The sequence below is a fragment of the Zalophus californianus genome, chromosome 8, assembly GCF_009762305.2.
Source record: "Zalophus californianus isolate mZalCal1 chromosome 8, mZalCal1.pri.v2, whole genome shotgun sequence".
Lineage (NCBI taxonomy): Eukaryota > Metazoa > Chordata > Mammalia > Carnivora > Otariidae > Zalophus > Zalophus californianus.
This window is the reverse complement of record NC_045602.1, coordinates 24,158,079-24,179,164: the sequence shown is the minus strand read 5'-3', so window position 1 is coordinate 24,179,164 and position 21,086 is coordinate 24,158,079. Positions and strand designations below refer to the sequence as shown.

The window sequence follows — 21,086 nt, the reverse complement described above, 5'->3', positions numbered from 1 at the left end:
CAGGTCCGCCCGAGACCTGTGGGCATGAAGAACAACCCTGTAGGTGTCCTCACAGATGTGTCCCATCAAGTCCTCTCTCTTTCTCACCTATTTTCTCAAAATGAAATTGTAAACTCTATTCAGCAGCGGTTCACTCTCGAGCATACAGTACCTGGCAGAAGCCCCCCTGGGTGTTCGGGAAATACTCATAAAAGTGGAAATGGAGCCCTGTGTGAGGCGGGACCCTGCTGGGCCTGAAGCAGCTCTCTGTGTGACATGCCCCACATTTAATAGCAAGAGCAGGGACTGAGAGTATTCTAGTTGAGTTGGGAGTGTCCCCATAAGCTTTCCAAATTGTCATTCACATTTATCACTATTACCAGACTGCCCTCCCCCACCCTGAACCCACCCTGCTGCTTCCTCCTACGTATGGAACTCTTCTCCCCTGTTCCCTGTTGTTAGCTTAGACCTTAACCTTCAGGAAAAGCAGAATCGTGGCCCCTTAGAGCTCAACCATCATTTCCCAGCTAACCGGACTGAGGCCAAGAGAGCGCATGTGCCTGGTCCAGCATCACGCGGCAGGCACCTAGCAGTGTCCACGCAGATCTGAGGCCTCCTCACCACCAGCCTGGCACACTCTGGCTGCGTCCACTGCCTCACATACCAGCTTATCCCACTGGAAGCCAAACAGAGGGGTATTTAAAGGAAGAAGAAAGAGAAGAAGAACCTGATCTCCTCGCAAGGCCCCAGCAACAGGCTTTACCTACTAGGCCACACTGGTGTCCCCTTGCCCTGCCATTTTAGCTAGGGCCTAGTTTTAAGGCCAGCATAACCAGTCATCTTCTTGTTGTTTAATCATTATAAAACATGTATAACATAAAATTCACCATCTTAACCATCTGTAAGTATACGGTTCAGTAGTGTTAAAAATATTCATGATGGGGCACCCTGGATGCCTCAGTTGGTTGATGGTCCAACTCTTGATTTCGGCTCAGGTCATGATCTCAGGGTCATGGGATCCAGCCTGGCATCAGCTCTGTGCTCGATAGGGAGTCTGCTTGAGATTCTCTCTTTCCCTCACCCTCTGCCCCTCCCCAGCTTGCAGTCACACTATCTAAAATAAATAAATCTTAAAAAAAAATTCACATTGTTCAACCAGTTTCCAGAACTTTGTGACCTTGCAAAATTGAAACTGTACTCATGACACAATTCCCCATTTTCCCCTCCCCCCAGTTCCTGCCGACCAGCATTCCATGCTCTATGAATTTGACTACACTAGTTAGCTCATATAAGTGGGATCATACAGTATTTGTCTTTTTTTCCAAAGATTTGATTTATTTACTTGAGAGAAAGAGAGAGCACAAGCAGGGAGCAAGGAAGGGCCCAGGGAGAGGGAGAAGCAGGCTCACCACCGAGCAGGGAGCCCGATGTAGGGGCCGATACCAGGACCCCAACATCATGACCTGAGCTGAAGGCAGAGGCCACACAGGCTCTCCAGTATTTGTCTTTTTGTGACTGGTTGATTTCACTTAGCATGATGTTCTCAGGGTTCACCCATGTTGTAGCAGGTGTCAGGAGCTCCTCCCTTCGGAAGGCTGAATAATATTGTATTGTGTGTATATACAACACTTTGCTTATCCATTCATCTGCTGATTAACATTTCGGTTAGTTCCACCTTCTGGCTATTGTGACTAATGCTACTATGAACATGGGTGTACAAACATCTTTTTGAAACCCCGCTCTCAACTTTTTAGATATGTTTACCCAGAAGTGAATTGCTGCGTCATACGATGATTTTATTTTTAAGTTTTTGAGGAACCACCATACTGTTTTCCACAGCAGCTGCTCCATTTTCCATTCCTGCCAACAGAGTACGAGAGTTTCGATTTCTTCCCCACATCTTGCCACCGTTTGATATTTTCCTTTTGTTTTTTATGGTTACCATTCTAAATCTCTCACTTCTTATGTATTTCAGTTATGTCCATGTAAAGAATGAAGTGAGAGATTATACACACAAAAAAGGCTGATACACAGTAGATACTCACTGCATAGTATTTCATCTTATAACTACTTCCCACCCGTCCTCCCTGCCAAGGTTTCCTCCTTCACTAGGTTTCTCTGTCACCAAGCTTTCCTCCTTCACTAGGTTTCTCTCAATTTTCTGGTTCTGAGGTCAGACTTTAAGATGAGAGTCTTATAAATGAACTAAAAACTAAAAAATGCGAAGAGAGTCTTGACTCCTAGCCAGAGCAAGTGACCTTGATCTTGTCATAGGAGATTTTATCCCCCTTCTAGATTCCTACCTATCAAACTGAATAACACAAAAGCTCCTCACATTTCCTCCAATGACACTGAGCTTCCTCTTGACTCTGCCTGGAAGTGGTCCAACCACGGAACCCTGAGAGCTGGGGGCCTGGTCCCAGGCTCCCTCTTGGTTTGGAGTCTGGAACGGGAAGTGTACTTTCTGACCGTCTCACTCCTCACTAAGGATCAGCCGGCACTTCTCACCTCCGCGTGTGGTGCTCCCAGCAGCCTGTGCCTACCCCAGCTTCCTTACCTCCCCAGTTAGTGCTCCATCATGCTTACGAGTGTGCAGCTGTCATCCTGAATGGGATGGCAGCATGTGAGCAAGGTCTTTAGAAACAGAGAGGGCCGCAGCCACTGCCATGAGCCTCTACATGATTTGCTTTTTATATGGACAAATCCCAACTGTGTACGCATGAAGCCATGGGAGGTGGGGCTACGTGGAGGTCCTCTTCAGTGAAAGGTCTTTTCTCTGAAATACCAGTTGTAAACTGTGAATAAAACAGAAATCCCGCTTTGGAATCCATTGTCAAAAATTACTTATTAAAAACACCTATTTACCTGTTCTTTCAACAAACATTTATTGAGCACCCAATCTATGCTAGGCAGTGTTCTAGGAACTGGGGATTCCATCCCCTTAATGCCAGTGGGGGAGAGACAAGCAATAAGGGGGCTAATAAGGAAAGTGTGTGTTGCCCAACTGTAAGTAGAAGGAGAAACAACAGAGCAGAAAAGGGACATAGGAAGTGTCTAGGGCGGGGGGCAGGGGAGGGATTTTAAATAAGGTTACCAGGGAACACCTCACTGAGAAGTTAAAATTTCAGTAAAGACAGGGAGGTGAGGGAGTGAGCCTCTTACAGTTTTGGTGAGATCCTGTATAAATGTCAGGTGGTTTAATAATCAAATAAAACCTTAATGATTTGCTAGCACTCAGTGGTTTACAAAGTACTTTTCCTTAGGTATCTGACCCCAGCCACCCCCAACAGAGATTTTTGCCTGGCCCAGGGGACAGGCTATGAATCCTGATGTTCAGGTGCCATCTTCTTCCCCCCATGCCTAGACCCTGGCTTATCACCTACCTGGGTATATCATCTCCCTAAAAGCATATTACCAGCCCTTTGAGGGACTAGAATCCAGCCCAGAATCCCAGCTAGCCTCTCTCTCTACCCCTCCATGGTTCTCTGAGACTGCCAGCTTGCTTGCCCAGCCTTGGTCTCCAGCCTGTTGCATGCATTCTCTCTCTGGTGCCCCACTTGCTTGCAGTCCATGATCCTCCCTCTTGTGTATCACTGGGACTTCTAACATGGCCTCTCCACCTGGCGGGTCTAGCATACTGATTAAGAGCATGGGCTTTGGAGTCAAGTGGACGTAAAATCCTGCCTCTGTGACCCTGGAGTCCTGGTATATAAAGCCATTAAGACAGTACCTAGGCAATGACAGGCACTCAATAAAGGGTGAGTGTGGTAGTTATTATTACCACGATTGCTCTCCATTCCAAGCAGCCTTCTCTGCTGCGCAATCTGCTTTGTGGTCTTGGTTGTCGCTGTAATTTGTTTGTGATTAGTACTAATTCTCCAAGGTACGACTGGGACTGTTCATTGTTTACTGAACAAACAAGAGGAGAAAACGACATATTATATAGGGAGATGTGGTGCAGAATGGTTAAATATCACCGCTTTTCAGGGAGATTAATGGTAAATGTGCACAGAGGTCATTTATAATATTAAAAATAAAATTATTGCTGGGTCTTTTCGGCAAAGCAACGAAGATAAATGTCGCATAGAGAAACCTTGGGGAAAGGGCCATGCAAAAACATCAAGGGCCTGTTGAGACTACAGAGGGATGAGAAAATTTTTAATTTCTTAAGAGAGCTCAGCCATGAAAACAAAACACAGTCAGCTTTCCTACAGCTGGCCTACAGGAATCTTTGTGCTTCTTCCTGAGTTTATATGGAGACTGACTTTGTCTGAGGAATTGGGATTTTGAAGCCTGCCCTCAGTGGCTCTGTCACGTCAGCTGGCTCTGTCACATCACCATGGCTTCCTGTTGCCTGTCCAAGCCATTCTCTCTAAATTGCTCGGAATGATCTTTTAAGAAAATGAATCAAATTGTTTTCAAATAATTTGAGACTTGTTTAAACTCCCTAAGCAAAATCCACACCCCTTCACAGCCTGCAAGGTCCTGCCTGATTGGGCCTCTGCCTTCCTCCCCATGGCCCTCCTGACCCTCTGTGACCCTTCCAGCCACACTGGCCTTTGCTCTGTTCCTAGATCTCTCACTCTGGGTGTTGTGGTTCCTGCTCCTCCAGAGCCTTTTTACAGGGCTGACTCTCTCATATCCTTCAGGGTCGGCTCAAATATCACCTCCCCAGAGAGAACTCATGCAGCCCACCTGTCAAACTAGGTCACCCACGTTGCCCCCTAGTCACTACTCCTAACCCCAGTGCCAAGCTTTCAATAGAAGCTCTGAACATAGTTGTTCAATAAACCAAAGACAGAGTTGGGGGGGCAGGGGGATGTCTACAGTATGACCTAAAGAATTAGCAATTCCAGAATGCAAGGAAATTCCACCTCACCCCATTCTTCTGCTCAAACCTGGTGATCTATTCTGCGTTCCTTCCCCATACATTCATTAGTGCTTGCTATGTGCCCGGCACTCTCCAGGAGATCAAACAAAGAAGACAGACGCCCTGCCTCCAAGAATTTAGAATTTAGTGAGAGAAACTAACAGTGTAGACATAATCGCCCAAGAGGAAAGGTGAGTGCACAGTTAAAGGTATGGAGCGATTACCATCGCACCCCAGAGGGAGGCACACGTCTTTCTTCAAGGGAGAAGAACAAGCATTTGGGGAAACTGACATCGGAGTTAGGAGGAATTGCTCAGATGGAGAAGATGATTCTAGACAACAGAATAGAGTTACACAGAGGCTGTAACCATGGCTCCCTGTTCCAGAAGCTGCTAGTCGTGGTGTTGAGCTAAAGATGTAAAGGAACAGGGTGAAGCTGGGAACGTGGGCTGTGCCGGCTGTGCAAAGCCTCAATTTGGCTTGAATGCCATGGAAACCAGCAAAGATGGAGGATTAAGACCTAAAGGAAGCTGGGCTCAGAAAGTTCAGTCCAGTGGTAGGGTGACGCCAGAGACAAATCATCTTGAAAATTCATCACTGCCATTCTTTCTCATAGCTATATTTGTGTTGCGGGTTACTATTGGGTTTGTTTCTATCATTGCATTGTAGATATTTGCCCCTATTGTGGGATGGGGGATTCCCAAAAGTGCTGTCTGACCCCAAGATTGGGACTGTTCAACCTCTTCATTGACGCCTTCCCACCCACCCTCCATAGCCAGTTCTCCCCAACTTCCTGGGATACTCTCTGAACTTAGCTCAAAATAAACCCACATATTGTGTTACGGACACAATTTCATTTGGTCCCTCCAAAAACCCTGTGAATTAGATAGTATCCACAACTTACAGAAGGGAAAAGCCCTCTAAAGTGTGTCAGAGTTTGTACCGCTAGCTAGGGATGTGTTGGGCCTGCTAAACTGAGAACAGAGACGGAATCTGGGGGTGAAGGGAACTCTGAGAACCCTGGACCAAGGAGGAAGTCATCATGGTGAGAGAGTGGATGGTGCCAGAAGGCTCAGGATTCTTCCAAAGGGAGAAGAAACTGAAGATCCATTTATTTCTCCAACACAAGAGGTTCTCAGACTTTGGTGTACCAGTTGTCACCCAGGGAGCTTGTGGAAAATGCTGGTTCCAGAATCTCACCCCCAGATATTCTGACTCTGTAGGTCTGCAGTGAGGCCTAGGAAATAAGATAGTTACCAAGCTCATATGACTTTGATGCAGTGGGGACATGCCATCAAGGCAGTAGCCTAAGCCCATGGTAAACACAAATGGCTGGCTGTAGAGGGTCTACAAACAAGGAAACTGAGGCCCAGAGAGGTGATATGCCCACGAAGTCCGAGGCCTAGTGGCAGATCCAGGCCGCCAACCAGCTCTCCTGGCTCCCAGCACGGTGCTTTCTTACCCAGCCCACTGGGGTCCTCCATACCCAGGCCCTCTCCTTGCCAGTTTGCCTTTTGGGTAGGAACCCCAGATGCCAGTTCTTTAATGAGGTTGTCCAACTACAATTTATAAGGCCCGAAGTCCTCAGCAGGACTGGTCTCTGCCAGGCTTAATTTACACAGTTCACAGGCCTTCTAACATCCCCATTAATGCCAGTGTGGTGGTGGCAGCTATTAGTCTATGCACATTGTCTGACTACACCCTCACCATGCCACCATCCATTTTCACATCTCTGGGCTTCTTTCCCCTTGAGCACTTGATTCTCCTTGTCCTGGAAAACGTGAAGATTCCACCAGGAGGTGGGAGCTGGGTACCACCTCTGGGCTCCAGCTGTAGCCTGGCTCCTGACCTCCCCACCCTCTGGAAGCCAGCCTCCTCCCACAAGCCATCTCCCCTTCTTTTTAATTTAAAAGCAAGACCCCCTTCTCGCTGACACAGCACTCAATTTTCCCCCTTTAATGAGTGGCATCCGTTAGGCAAGAGCAAGCAGGTGGGAGAGGCCTGAAAGCTGATACAAATGTGCCTTTTTAAATGCCACATAAATCACATTAATTAAAAATTAATTAAGCACCCTAAAATTTGACATTCATTTTAAAAAGAAATTTGAGTTAAGAGAGTTGTGTCCATTTCAAAGCATCAAATCTCCAAGACGTGACTGAAGGAGGAGAGCAGGTGTGGGTTTCTGTTTTGAATGCACAATTAGGGAAGAGGAGTCATTCCCAGGGAGCGAACCCCCCAAGTCCCCCATGGGGCAGAAGAGCGCCTCATGTAACCTGACCCGGGGCACACGTGTCTCCAGTGCAGATCCAAACTCATTTCTACTGCATCCACAGAGGAGAGAAATGGCCAAACAAATGTGGCATGCTGTTTGTTGTTTCAGGAGAGATGTTCCAGGGTGCCAATGACAGATGACCGAGACAGGAAAAGCCAACATGAGGTAACTAAGGGAAGCTTGCTGGGCAAGTGAGTGGCTCAGTTAAGATGCATAGCAGGGCAGCAGGCTTCAGGGGAAAGTCATTAAGTGGTCAACATTAATAAAAATCGCACCAACTCTACCAAATCAACTTAGGAACATAGAGCCGCCGCCAACCATTGCCAGAAGCCCAGAATCAGGATGTCGAGGATGGAAGGGGTCTTGGAGGTTGAAGTTACACTCTCACTTTACCAGGGCACCCTGGAGAACCATGGAGGTACAGGACCCACCTAAGACACACAGATCCTCCAGCCCTCCAGGCAAGTGGTTCTCAACCCTATGTGCATGAGAATCACCCAGGAAGCTTCTAAAAATCACCAGAGCCAAGGGCGCCTCCTCCAGAGGGACTGATGTCACTGATCCAGCCAGATCATCGACAGTATTTCTAACTTCCCGAGTGACTCCCACGGGCAGTCAGGGAGCGGCTCCAGAAGGTGATGTAATCTGCATCCTGGGAGATGGATTCCACCTGGGACCGCGTGACCCGGATCGGGGCCCTTCCCCTGTGATTTGCTTGCTGCTGAGACCTCTGGCAAGGCACCTCGCAAGGAACTGGTTGCATTTTGTTGTGCCTTACTGTTTAAAAATCATTTCCCTCTACATTATTTAATCTCTCAAATCCTCAGTCTTTTGATTAACCAGATGGGGATAAGAATAAATGTCCTACCAGTTGTTTCTGAGGTTCACGCAAAGAAGGATTAGGAAGGAACATGGTAAGGTGTTAAAATGCTCTCCAAGGGTAAGGAATGATGACAGTTTACTCTCCCTAGTGCCTGAGATGTTATTCTGGGAAGAACTGCCTTTTCGAAGGTAATAAATAAATTCCCAGAGGAGAAGACCCTTATTAACGAAAGATCCCTGAGCACCAGCTCTCCCCAGAGTTGATCTCAGCTCTCCATAATCTTTCTGTGACTCGGGCATTTGGCATTTTGGTGGTTACCAGGAGTCACTGGCACCGTGACCAGAAGTGATCGGGAAGCGCCAACAGGAAGTGTCTTCCTCATGCTCTGAAGCAGGCTCTGACCATCCCGGACCTCGCGTTACCCTACCACACAAGCTGGAACAACCACTTGACAGCCACCGAGGGGATGCTGTTAGGAAACTCAACCCCTTGATTAAAACCATTCCCCAGGGGTACTTTACTCCTTGGAATTTATGGGCCCCATAAAGAGAAGAACTTGGGAAGACAGAGCAGTTGTTTTCTGTTGCGCCTCATTAGTTTTGAGTTTGGGCTGGCAGTAGAGATCAGAGTGCCGGGCGTCCATCTAATTGAATCTCTCACAGGCATAAAGTTCCCCGTGGTACAGGGGAGGAGGCAATGTCAGGGAGCCTGGAAGTCTCCAGCCAGGGGAGGGGGGTGCGGAGGAGTTGGTAGAGCAGGGGCTGAAGGAGAGAGCTTCTCTGGGCTGCAGCTGTGCAGCAGGGGGCTCCTGGGGATAAACTCTGTGGCCTCCAGAGAGTGAAAGCAGCACTCCCTTCCAGCTACCGGACCCCTCCTTTGGTGAGGTTTATGGTCGCAGGGGAGGGATACTGACTTCCTGCCCTTCTGTACCCACTGTCACCATTCCTGAGGACCCCCATCACCCAGGGGGATCCCACAGACAGACACAGTACAAGAGACAGAGAACAAGGTGTCAAAGCCCCGGGAGAGCCATGTAAGCACTCCGAAACTTTGTATTCTCCACTATAAAATGAAGGCAAGCTACTTCCCACCCATAATACATCGTTTCAGTTCAAATCCCCAATACTGGGGTGGGGAGATCTCTGTGGAAGGCGCTGTTGGAGACTCATGCAGATAAGACTTCATACCTCCCTTCAAGTCACTTACAGTTTGCTGAAGAAGACAGGCATACAAACAGCTAGTTACAACATCAAGCAGAATGTCTGCCACGTTCAAACAAGAAGCCCAAGTGAAAGGACAGTTCATGGAAGGGAGAGAATGGGGCACTCCATGAAAATGTCACAGATGAGCTGGGGAGATCTAGATCCCCATTACTGCAAAATGGGGAGTTGGCGGAAGATGTTCCCAAATGCCAAGCAGCCTTAGCAATGACAGGACAACCCTATGACTACCAAGGTTGACCCACGCACTGCCTACCAACCCCACATGGAAGAAACTCTGGAAGCATAAAAGACAATCGATCACCAAAGAAGCTATGGATAGTTTTGGATGACATGCAAGTTTAGAACTCCTGCATATCAAGATGCATTATAGACAGAATGAAAATACACACTGGGGAAAATTGTCAAACATATAACCAAATATTTCACATCCTTATCAATAATCTCATACACTTCAACAGGAAGGCATGAAGAACCCAACAGATAAATTGGCAAAAGGAAGTGGACAAGTCCCTAAAAGAGTAAAATAAAGCTAGTAACGTGCGGGAAAATATCCAGCCTAACTATCAAAGAAATACAAATAAAACAGCAGGGAAATACTTTGAGTTAAAAATAAAAACCATGATAATATTCAGGGTTGGCCAGGATGTAGTAAGAGGGGCGTGCGTGTATGAACACAGCTGGTGAGAGTGTAAATTGGATTAACTTCTAGAAAACAATTTGGCAATATGTATCAAGGGCCTTTAAAATGTTTATACTCTTTGGTTCAGTGATTCCACTTCTGGGAATCTATCCTTTGAAAATAATCTGAAATGTGGGCAAAGGTTTATGCTCAAAGATATTCTTCAAAGTGTTATTATAAACAGCCTAACAATCCAGTCATTGAATAATGTTTAAATAAATGATGGCACATATTATGAAAGATCATAGCCATTAAAAAGTGTCCTTACGGGGAATTTTTTTTCCTTTGGGGAATTTTTAAAGCCTGGGAAAAGCTTATGATATAACCCTAATTATTTTAAGGCCTATATACATATGACACAACTATACACACTTGGAAAGCATCGGCCAAAAACATTAATGAGAAACCTACCAAGATGTTAAAAATGCTGGCCTCTGGGCGGTGGAATTCTGGGCATTGTTTTTGTTTCTTTTTACCCTGGTTTCAAGCTTTCGACAATAGGCCTATATTTTTCAAATGAAGGAAGGTAAAAGAAACTAGGAGACATATTCAGGGAATGACAAGTAATGGGTGCGTGAATCACGCACATGCTCACGGAAAACACTCAGTGAAACGTAAGGCCTAATCACAAGGTGTGACTCAAACATGACACGATTTTCATTTGTCCCACAGGTGGAAGAAGACTTCACAGATTTTTTTTTATTTCCCTGATGTTGTCTTTGGTAGTGCTGGGAGTGAAGGGAATAAGGTCCTCATTATGTGATGGTCCCATAGAGGGCATAAGAAGAGAATGTTTGGGAAACTGGGAAATCACCAAACAAGATGAAGGAGAATTTTTCTTATTATCCTAAATGTGCTTGCGCTGAAGGAGGGTTAGAGAGGACAGGCAGCGTCGCAAGCAGGCAGGGCCTGCCGGCTACGGTGCACACACCAGTCTGCCCTCAGGAGCAGAGCCCATCTGGAGGCCACTTGCCTGCCACTGCCCCTCACCCTCCCTTAGTTGGGACTCCCCCCTCTTAAGTGGGAAGGACAGAGCTGCCCTGTTCTGGTGGCTATAAGGTTTAGTGCACAAGCAGGTGAAATGCCTGGCACTGTACTTGGCAAGGAGCTGGTGCACCATATTGGATGCCAGGTGTCCTTGCTGGGCCCCTGCTTCCAGGGACAAAGACCACAGCCGCCCCCAGCCAGTCGGCCTCCATCAGGGCTTCAGGGAGGACACCCCTCCTCCAGCTCTGCCAGCGGGGAGACTGCACTTTCTGGGGACCAGCACCTGTTCCTTAGAAGCACCGTGTTGCCCAGCTTCCGAGACGCCATGACAGACAAGTGGGAAATTCCTGTGCAGAGTTAAAGCGATAAAATGAATTTGGCATTTTACCTTTGAAAATGAGCATCGTGTCTCCTATCGTTCCTTCTGTATTTTGATCCTGAGAGCTGAATATTTGGAACTGAGAGGGGCGGGCTGGCTTTCCATTGTGCAGTCCCCTGCACTTGGATCGGGAAGGGATTTGGAGGGAATATTGTCTCTGTGCTCAAGGCACAGAGATGGAGAGGGTGGTGTTTCTCCTTCTGTGTGAGGAGGAAAGGCAGAGATGTCTAGTCCAGGGAACCAAGAAACACAAAACAAGCTAAGGAACAGAGTAGTTGATCTAAAGCCATGCGGGGCCTCAGCTGACTGAGCCCGTGACTGCATCTGGCGTCGGGGTTAGCTGGTGTATTTGCCTCCTGAGGCCACTGTAACAGACCACCACAAACCTAGTGGCTTAAAACTACACCTATTTATTCTCTTCTGGTTCTGAAGGGCGGAAGCCCGAAATCAGTTTCACTGGGCTCAAGTCAAGTTAGAGGAAGGGCCAGCTCCTTCTGGAGGCTCCAAGGGAGATACGGTTTTCTCACCTTTTCTGGCTTCTAGAAGCTGCCGGCATTCCCTGGCTCATGACGCCTTCCTCACAGTTCTCCAGACTTGCTTCCATGGTCACATCTCCTGCTTCTTCCCGTGACTTTCTTGCCACCTTCTTCTAAGAACCCTTGTGATCACACCTGGGTAATCCGGGTACTTTCCCCATCTACAGACCCTTAACTTAGTCACATCACCAAGTCCCTTTTGCCACATAAAGTAATATTCACAGGTGTTGGGGATTCGGATATGGCTATCTGGGGAGCCATTATTCTGGGGGTTACTGCAGGCAGGTAACCTAATGTGCAGGCTCTTCACGAACACTCCTGGGGCCAGGCACTGGCGAGGGCTGGAGGGACAACACACAGACACTCCAGCGACGTGGGGAAGAAGATGGGGCCGTGCACACATGTTCTAGAGCTAGGGGGCACGAAACCATGGAACCAACACCCAAAGAGGCTCGAGCAAAAGTCTGTAGGAGAGACAGAGCGAGGTGAGACAGGAAAGGAAATTGGGGAGCAGAGCACAGAGGACCTTGAAGAGCAGGTTGAAGAGTTTTGATGTGATCCCCTGAAGGAAGCAGGGCCTGTGTTTCCCATGCCCAGCAGTTACAGAGAACCCCCAGCCAGGCCGGGGGCCCATCTGACAACGGTGGTAGCATGTGCTAGCCACTAACAAATTGAGCCTTATCTAGACTAGTCTGCAAAAGAGGCCCCAAGGCCACTTCCAGCGCTCCCCTTCTGTGACATGGAGAGAGCAGCTTTGTAGTCTGACAGGGTGGGCCTGCAACCCACTTACCAGCCTTAGAGAAGTCACTTCACTGCACTGACTCATTTTCCCCACTCAGGAAATGGGCACTGTTAAGACTTGCCTAGCCTCTTGACAGATGTGCTGAGGTACGCAGAGGATTCTAGAAGCAAACAACCTGGACTTGATGATAGTTTCAGTGGGAACAAATGAGCCAGAAAATCATGGCATTTCAGATAGTAAAGATGATCTAACCTGCAGGGTCCCACATCACAATCAGCTGGGAGGCTTTACTGAAATAAAATCTAATAAAGAGGAGTCTACTCTCACAGCCAGGGTTGGAGAAGTCCACCCCTTATGTGAAGCTCAGAGAGACTGTGGGACTCGGCCAAGTGGGGGTCCTGGTTCACCCTCTTGCCCACCCAGCTGAGCATTGAGAGGGTGGGGTGGGGATGGGGAGACTGCGGAAGCACCAGCCATCATGGGGAGGGAGCTAGAAAAGAGGACAGAATGCAAAGCCACCAGACTTGGGGGCGTTGACCCAGGTGGGCCCTGCCTGCTCATCTCCACAGGAGCCAAAATCTCCCCCATCCAATACAAACCAAGAGCTAGAGGGCAGGAGTCACACTCAGAAACACAAACCAGGCCCTTGCTAGGTGAGCTCCAGGCAAAAGCCCCCATTTAGAAGGGCAGGCTGGTGCAGGCCAACTTAAGCCTGGCCCTCTGGGGTCACGGGTTAATTCATTACCATAACCCATTGTTCTTGATACAGAAATAACTGCTAATATGTTCATGATAAACTGCTCCTTCTCCCTTCTGCCACTGAATAATATGATTTATGTGAGATTTATGATTTATGTAAAAATTCCGGAATGGACCTTAGAAATATCATCAGAATCCCTCCTTTCAGGGATGGGGACACAGGGGGCCAGATAGAGAAGGGATAAGGTCAGCTTCACACAGCTGGTCCAACACTAGAAAGTGCTGCATGCTTCTAGCATCATTCCAATGGTGAAGTTGGGGTCAAGAACATGTGGGTGATACATTGGACCAGATAGGCTTCAAATCTGACCTTGCAGGTCGAGCTGTCTCCACCCACAGACTCTCTACCTGGCACATTGAAACCAGGGGTCGAGGACCCCAGAGTGTTGAGGGCACATGGACCAAACCTGGGGCCACTCTGCTAGTCACCATCACTAGAAAGTGAGGATCCCCCCAGGGGCTAGGGGATGGGGTGTTAAGGCTGACATCCTCAGCCTCCTGGTGTTGGCCCTGCGTGTAACCAGATTGAGATGTGGGCATCCCAGTGGGATGCGACAGGGCAGAGCGATGCTGTTGCTGAGCCTTCCCACAGGGCCACCCAAACTGACCAAGGGCGTGTGTCTCTCTGTGTTCTCCAGGAACATCTCCTGGCTCCAAGATGGCCTTGCAGAGTTCCTTCACCTGCTGGAACGGGACCGTCCTCCAGCTCGGGCAGGCCTGCGACTTCCACCAGGACTGCGCCCACGGAGAAGATGAGGACCAGCTGTGCAGTGAGTAGATGGGGCTGCACCACCCGCCCCAGCCCAGCCCATGCCTTCAGCCCCCTGCCCCCATCACCCCAGGCACGTGAGCTTGGACACCCTTCCTCACGTCCAGTGCCACTCGTGTCCTCTCAGTGGTGACTTCCAAAAGCTACACAGTCTTCAAGAGAAGGAGCTAAGTTAAGAACCAAACAAGGTCTTGTAAGTTATGCTGTCAGCAACCTCATGGCACAGAGAAGATGTGCAGGGTAAAGCCTAACTCAGGAACCTGACATTAGAAGCCCTCTGCGCCCAGACTCCCTGCCCTCTTCAGGCTGTCTCTTCCACCGCCCACCCGGCCCGGGCATCCGCCCAAGCTTCCATGTACCCCAGCCAGCTGGATCAGACCGCTTCTCTGTGGCTTTGCTCAGGCAGTACCCCTGGCCCAGGAGGCCCTTTCCTTCTCCGGTCATGTCTGCTCCTCCAAGACTCACATCCAGGGCACCTGGGTGGCTCAGTCGGTTAAACATCTCCCTCAGGTCAGGTCATGATCCCAGGGTCCTAGGATCGCGCCCCACATCAGGCTCCTGATCAGCGGGGGGTGAGCTTCTTCCTCCCCTCTACCCCTCCGCCTGCTCATGCTCTTTCTCTCTCACACTCTCTCTCTCTCAAAGAAATAGAAAATAAAATCTTAAAAAAAAGAAAAAGACTCACTTCCAGAGTCAATCCTTCTGGAGAGACTCCTCTAATCACATTCCCACAAGTATCACCCCAATAAGTACAGTCGGTTCTTCTTCCTCTGGATGCCCCCCCAATTTGGTGCATCCATCCATTATTTTTTATTAACAGCTTTTTAGAAATATAATTCATATTCCATACAATTCACCCATTTAAAGTACACCTTTCAGTATTTTTTCGTATGGTCACAGGGCTGTGCCACCATCACCACAATCTGATTTTAGAACATTTTTATCACTCCAAAGTTAACCGCTAGCAACCTTTCTTCATTTCCTCCAATCTCGCCTCCCCTACTCCCCCCACGACCCACTAGCCCTAAGCACCCCCTAATCTACTTCCTGTTTCTATAGATTTGTCTATTTGGGGCATTTCATATAAATGGAATCATACGATACATACTCTTTTGTGGTTAACCTCTTACACTTGGCATAATGTTTTCAAGGCCCATTCCTGCTTGTCATGTGTAAGTACTTCATTCCTTTTTAGTGCCAAATACTATTTCATTGTATGGCTAATAGCACATTTGTCCATCTATTCATCAGTTGATGCACATTTGAGTTGCTTCTACTTTCTGGCTATTACAAATTATGCCGCTTTGAACATTCGTGTACATGTTTTTGGATGAACAGATGTTTTCATTTCTCCTGAGCATCTACCTAGGAGTAAATAGCTGGGTCATCTCTGTATTTGACACTTTTAAAAACTTCTAGGCTGTTTTCCAAAGTAGTTATACCACCTGACATTCCACCGGTAATGTAAAAGCTTCTAGTTTCCCTACAACCTTGTCAACACTTATTGTGATGTCTTTTGATTTTTGCTGTGGGCTGACTGAATCTGGTACTCTCCCCCAGACCAGTATCTCCTGGCACAGCCTAGGGGGTCACTAACTATTTGTTGATTTAAAATGACTAAATGTAGGGAAATTTGTCCCCATAGACAAAAACAAATTGCTGAGGTCTCAGTGGTAGTTGGGGACAGAGTTAGACTCCCAGGCTGGTGCTCACTCCACCTGAATCTGGTGTTCTCAGCAGCTGTCTGGCTCAGAGTATACACGTGTATGCCAGGGGAACCACAAACACTTATAAAACCCATATATTATGAGCTAGAAAATGTACTAGAGCCTACAGCAGAGATAAATAACACAGCCTCTGTCTTCAGAGTGCTGAAAATCCAGCATAGGGGCAGGGAGTGGGACCACAGAGTCCCAGCAGGGACCAGATATGGCAGATGTGTCCCTGGGGTGCTGTGGGCCCAGACACAGAAGCAAATGCCTCAACCTCTCAGATACACTGGCCCTAAGACCTTGTGGCCTGCAAAATGGCTTTAAGAAGTTAACGGTAACCCCCACATCATCTAGAAGACAGATTTTTCCCTTGGGGGGGAGGTGAAAAGGTTTTATTTATTCTCTTTTAAATGAAGTAATAAAGAAAACCCATTTTTCAATTTGAAAAACTTCCTTTTTATATAAAACTTTCCAGTGAACTTTTCCAATCATGATGGGATTGTGGTTGTTTCGATAAAACTCAGCAAAGACTTGCAGGTAAGCCCTTTGTTTATCCCACACTGTTCCCGGCCTTTCTCACAAAGCTCTCACTATACACGTGGACCAAAATGAAGCCAGCCCACCCATGTTGCCCCGGGCAGGGTTTTGTGTGTGTCTCTCTAGTTATTGGTCCCTGCAGTATTTCCAGCAGTGCATCTGAGCTGTGTGATTTTGGTTTTGCCTTTTTAAAGTTTTTTGATACCCACTTCCCAGCTTGGACACAGGTCAGGCTGGCCATGCCCTGATTTACAATTGGGGAAATGAAAGCACAGAGAAGGTAATTGATTTGTTTGGGGTCACACCTCTGTCAGGAACAGAGCCATGATTACAGCCCTGAGTCTGTGGGATCCAGCCCATTACTGTGGGCTCAGGGCATTTTCTTACCATTCTGGGGCTGGCATTAATGGATTTCCAGGGCCAACTCCAAGCTTGAGGATAGCCTGTCTCCCCTATGGAGGGCAGCTTCCAGGAGCCCAGAGGCCTTTCCAGCCACACTTGAAAAGCTGCTCTGACCAGCTCTCAGAATGACAGCTCCACCCTGGAGAACGCCCCCACGGAGTTCTTTGCTATAGAAATCAGTTGCTAGGAGGAGAAATTCAATTCAGAAGGAGGGTTATACCAGTCTCACTACTCTGATCTTGGCAGTACTCTCAGCAAATATCCTTTTCCTCTTTAGCATGCCCCATTCTGTCTAGCATCATTGCAGTTTTCCCTATCACACTGATGTTGGTTCTAGAAAACATCCCCATAAAGAAGAAGATAATAATGACAGTGATGATGATGATGGTTAACATTTATTGAGCATTTACTGTGTGCCAGGAACTGTCCAAATACTTTTCATGTTTGAACTTATTTTGTGCTCAAAATAATCCTATGTGATGCTATTATACCCATCTTAGAGATGAGGAACCTAAAGTCCATGAAATTGTTAACCAGTGGTTGAGCAGCAGTTCAGACCCAACCTGAAGCACTGCGAGTCAGACTCACTTGTTATATCAGTTTCTAGTGGTTGGTTGTGCCAAGCACAACACTAGCTACGTATCTACCCAGGAAGAAGGGGAGGAAGGGAAAAGTCAAGGAAGGTCCAGAGCTCTGTCACAACATTCCTCTGCGGGGAGAAGGGGCTCAGATCATTTGTCTTCAGCCTCTGGGCCTCTTTCCTCACATGTAATATATAACCTATAACATGATGCCCACTGATATGTTGATGTTTGTGATGCATTTAGGACAATGGTCTTGACATCACCTGGTCCTTCCCAGATGCTCTGGAACCTGTTAGAATGTCTTCTCTGAGCAGGTGGTCACCCAAGCCTTGTTGGGAATGTCCCATTCTAAGGAACCCCCATGAGTGAGGGTCACTAATCTCTGGTCAGGGTAGTCCACTAAGCCCCTCCATGGGTGGAATTTGGAGGGGAAAGTAGGTTGTATCCCATCAACTCCCAGCCTTAACTCCCCATACTTGCTCCGAAGGAAGTCCACACACAGCTTCATGCAGATTATCAGACTCAATCCTGAGCACCATTTCAAGCCAGGACAAGTAGGGTACCTGAAATGGAGGTGGCATTGCCCTTGCCCTCCTGTATCCAAGCATGAATGTGTCCATTCACATCGCATCCTCCAAGCCACACACCTCACCCCATCTTCCTTCCCTCTCTCCCCTTCAACATTGCTGATCCCAGTGAGATATCCCAGAATGCTGGAGCCCATCAAAGGGTATTTTCAGGGTTTCCTGTGTGTCAAGCCATGGCCTCAATGGCATGTGACTCCCCAGAAAATGGTCAGGTGTCTCCGCTTCCTCCCCTGATAGGTCATTGACTCGCTGTGCAATCCAGGCACTTCGCTTCCCCTCCCCGTACTCACTAATCTCGTCTGTTTGGTGGAGACACTCTTTCTGCCAGGCCAAAAAAAAAAAAAAAAAAAGCACACAAACAAACAGTTTTTTAAAATTTATCTCTTTATTGTAAAATAAAACATATTGCCTATAAAATATTTGGAAAATCTAGAAAAGTACACAGGAGAAAATAACTATCACCTGTCATCCTCCCTCTCAGACATTCAGAGATAACCATAATATGGTGATGTATTTCTTCTAGCATTTTTTCCCATGACTCTATATTTTCAAGGAAATGTATAACACCTATTTATCAAAAATGTTAACAGAGCTGTCACACAGGAAGGAAAAGAAGTAGTGTCATTTGGCCTAGAGTTTATACTTGGCAGCTTCCTGCAGCCCCTGCTGAGGCCACATCTTTGTGACTCTCCCAATTTGTCTCTCTTACAGTGGAATCAGTTGTCATAATTGCCAAATGTTGCAGGATTGATTGACCCCCACGCAGGCTGATTTGGCCATCCAGCCAACGAAGTAAGAGGATCAGTTAGGACAGTGTTTCTCGGTGGCCACTACCGTGCCTAGGAACCGCCTGGAAAATGTTAGAAATGCAGATTCTCACTCAGCAGGTAGTTATGGGGGAGGTGGCCTGAGAGTCTGCACTTCTAGCAGTTTCACCAGTGATGGTGAGGTGGGTGTGGCTAGTCCCTGCACCACATTTGGAGTAGCAAGGGGTTAGATGACTGAACCCACGCCTGTTTCATTCAGCAAATAAGTATTTTGGTCCTACAGCGCGCTGAGCCCTAAGTAGGCTCTTGGGGTAAATGAGAGGAGAAAGGCATGATCAAAGAAGGAGTTGAAACCACTGGACTCAACTCTGCACGCCAATGTTGTGCGCAGCCACTGTCCCTGGCAGCAATGTCCCAAACCTGGCCCTAATCCATCAAGGGTCTTCGTTAGGACACCCCCCACCCCACCAGCTTCCTTAGGAGTAGCTTCTCACTGAGCACACACAGGCTGTGTTGGCAAGAGTAGCAATCCTCTCCTCCTGCGCCCCCTCCCATCCTGCAAGGCTTTCAGGATCCCAGAAATTGTCCATTGACCCAACTAGTTCACCTCTCTCCTCCCCCTTTATTCAAGCAGCCAAAAAGAAAGGGGCTCCCCATCCCAGCTCACCCTGGATCTTAGGCAAAGCCAGCACAACGATGGGCTTCCAGAAGGTGGAGAACACCACTGGCTTTCCTCGTTCCTGTCCCAGGGGGAAGGCTTGGGCAGAACTACCATGGGCATTTCCAGAGAGGCAGCCGAGGGCTCTGTCTCGGCCCCCAGGGCAGTGTTGGCTGTTTCAGTTCATCCTCTGATGAGTCCGGGAATTATCGATGATTCATAATGCCACCACCATCCTGTATTTCCCTCAACTGTCTGCTTACAAAACTCCACACTCTCTGCTGTATTTGACCCTCAAAACAGCCCTGTGAAGTAGACACTAATATTGCCCCATTTTACAAATGACGGAGCTACATCTCTGAGGGAAAGTGACTTGCCTAGAGTCACACAGCAGAAAGCAGCAGGTTAGGGCTACCTCCAGGTGTCCAAATTCCAGGACTGTTGAGGCTAACTTCTCAGTCTTTGCCTCCTAAAAGGGGAAGGAGGGAGTGATAAGCTGTGAAGGCTTCAACCCAGCCCTGCCTCCTCCTTCTACCAGGAGCCATTGCCTGCTAGAATCTTCCATCATGGTCCCTGGTTTAAAGCACACCTGTAAAGGACACTTCATGGAAGGTCACTTCCAGCTACCAGTTAGTTTTTGCAAAAGAAGTGGATGTGGGGTCCCTTGAGGGGGCATAAAAAATAAAACAGAAAGATCTCCTTAGCTTTTGGATTTTTAATCAGAGGAACATGCGGGGCTTGGGGGGGAAATGATTTCTTCAGGGGGGTATAAATGGGAAGAGATGTTCAAAGTCAGTGACAGCCGGTTTTAATTTATAATTCCGCCTCTGTGTGAAATGCACAAGAATCAGGGGGAAATGAGTAATAATTCACTAAGGTGCTGTCATAGCCAGGAAGCGTTAGGACCCTCTTTGTCAGCCTGCCATTGCCGGGAAGGCTGAGACAGAGGAAGGACGCAGAGAGTGGTGGGTCCAGCTAGAGCGCCTTTCCTCCTGCTCAGAGACATAGTCCTGCTGCTTCTCCCCAGCCTGGCCTGGGGCTGTTGGTGCTGTCGGAATAGCCTGGAATGGCCCACTAGCTCCTCAGGGCTGGGTGCCTTCCCTGCAGCCATTCTCTGAGCAAGCCACAGAGAGTAAGCTCTCTTGGACCCTCTTCTCCTTTCCTTCTCCTTCTGCAGGCACTTGGAAAATATATGGTCATAAAGCTGATTGTGGCCTTTTCAATGGGACCCGAGGTCAGCCTGATGTAGAGAAAAGGGTAACGGGGCCCTTTATGCTGAGCCAACAGATGATATAAAGGGGCCCCGTGGCTGGCATTGCTCAGCCAGGATAAGGTAGGTTAGAACAGTAATAAGCCATCCCCAAATTTCAGGGGCTTAACATAACATTTAGAGTACCTGCGCACTGAAGCGGGGGGTGGCCCACTGTCAGACGGCAGCGGTCTCAGGAATAAGAGCTCCCCTTGGCCGCTTCAGCAGGGAGAGAGACTGAAGAATTGCACAGGGGCTCTCTGCAGCCTCAATCCAGAAGCGACACACATTGCTTCCACTCACATTTCGTGAAGCCAGAGCTACTCACGTGGCTTCCTTTCACTGGAAGGGAGGTGGGAGATAAAGGGGGGCAAGTAGAAAGCTTGAGCAGTATGTGTCTCTGCAGACAGGAGCGACTGAGGGATCCAACCGAGTCCCACCAACACTACCACTGCCACGAGTTCTTGTCACTGTGTCGACCATCAGAAATGGATTCCAGGGCCTTCTCCTGGGGTCACATTCACAGTGGATCAGAATAAGGAGCACAGACTTAGAAGCAGAAGATCAGGGTT

At 48.1% G+C, this 21,086-nt stretch overlaps 1 protein-coding gene across 1 annotated transcript in view; it reads left to right on the top strand.

Moving 5' to 3' along the window:
- Nucleotides 1-21,086, top strand: part of ALK (ALK receptor tyrosine kinase) — a 685,531-nt gene that overhangs the window by 540,789 nt on the left and 123,656 nt on the right. The window contains exon 6 of the mRNA XM_027621933.2: nucleotides 13,888-14,019. Coding sequence (XP_027477734.1) covers nucleotides 13,888-14,019 — 132 coding nt within the window. The remainder of the gene's footprint in view (nucleotides 1-13,887; nucleotides 14,020-21,086) is intronic.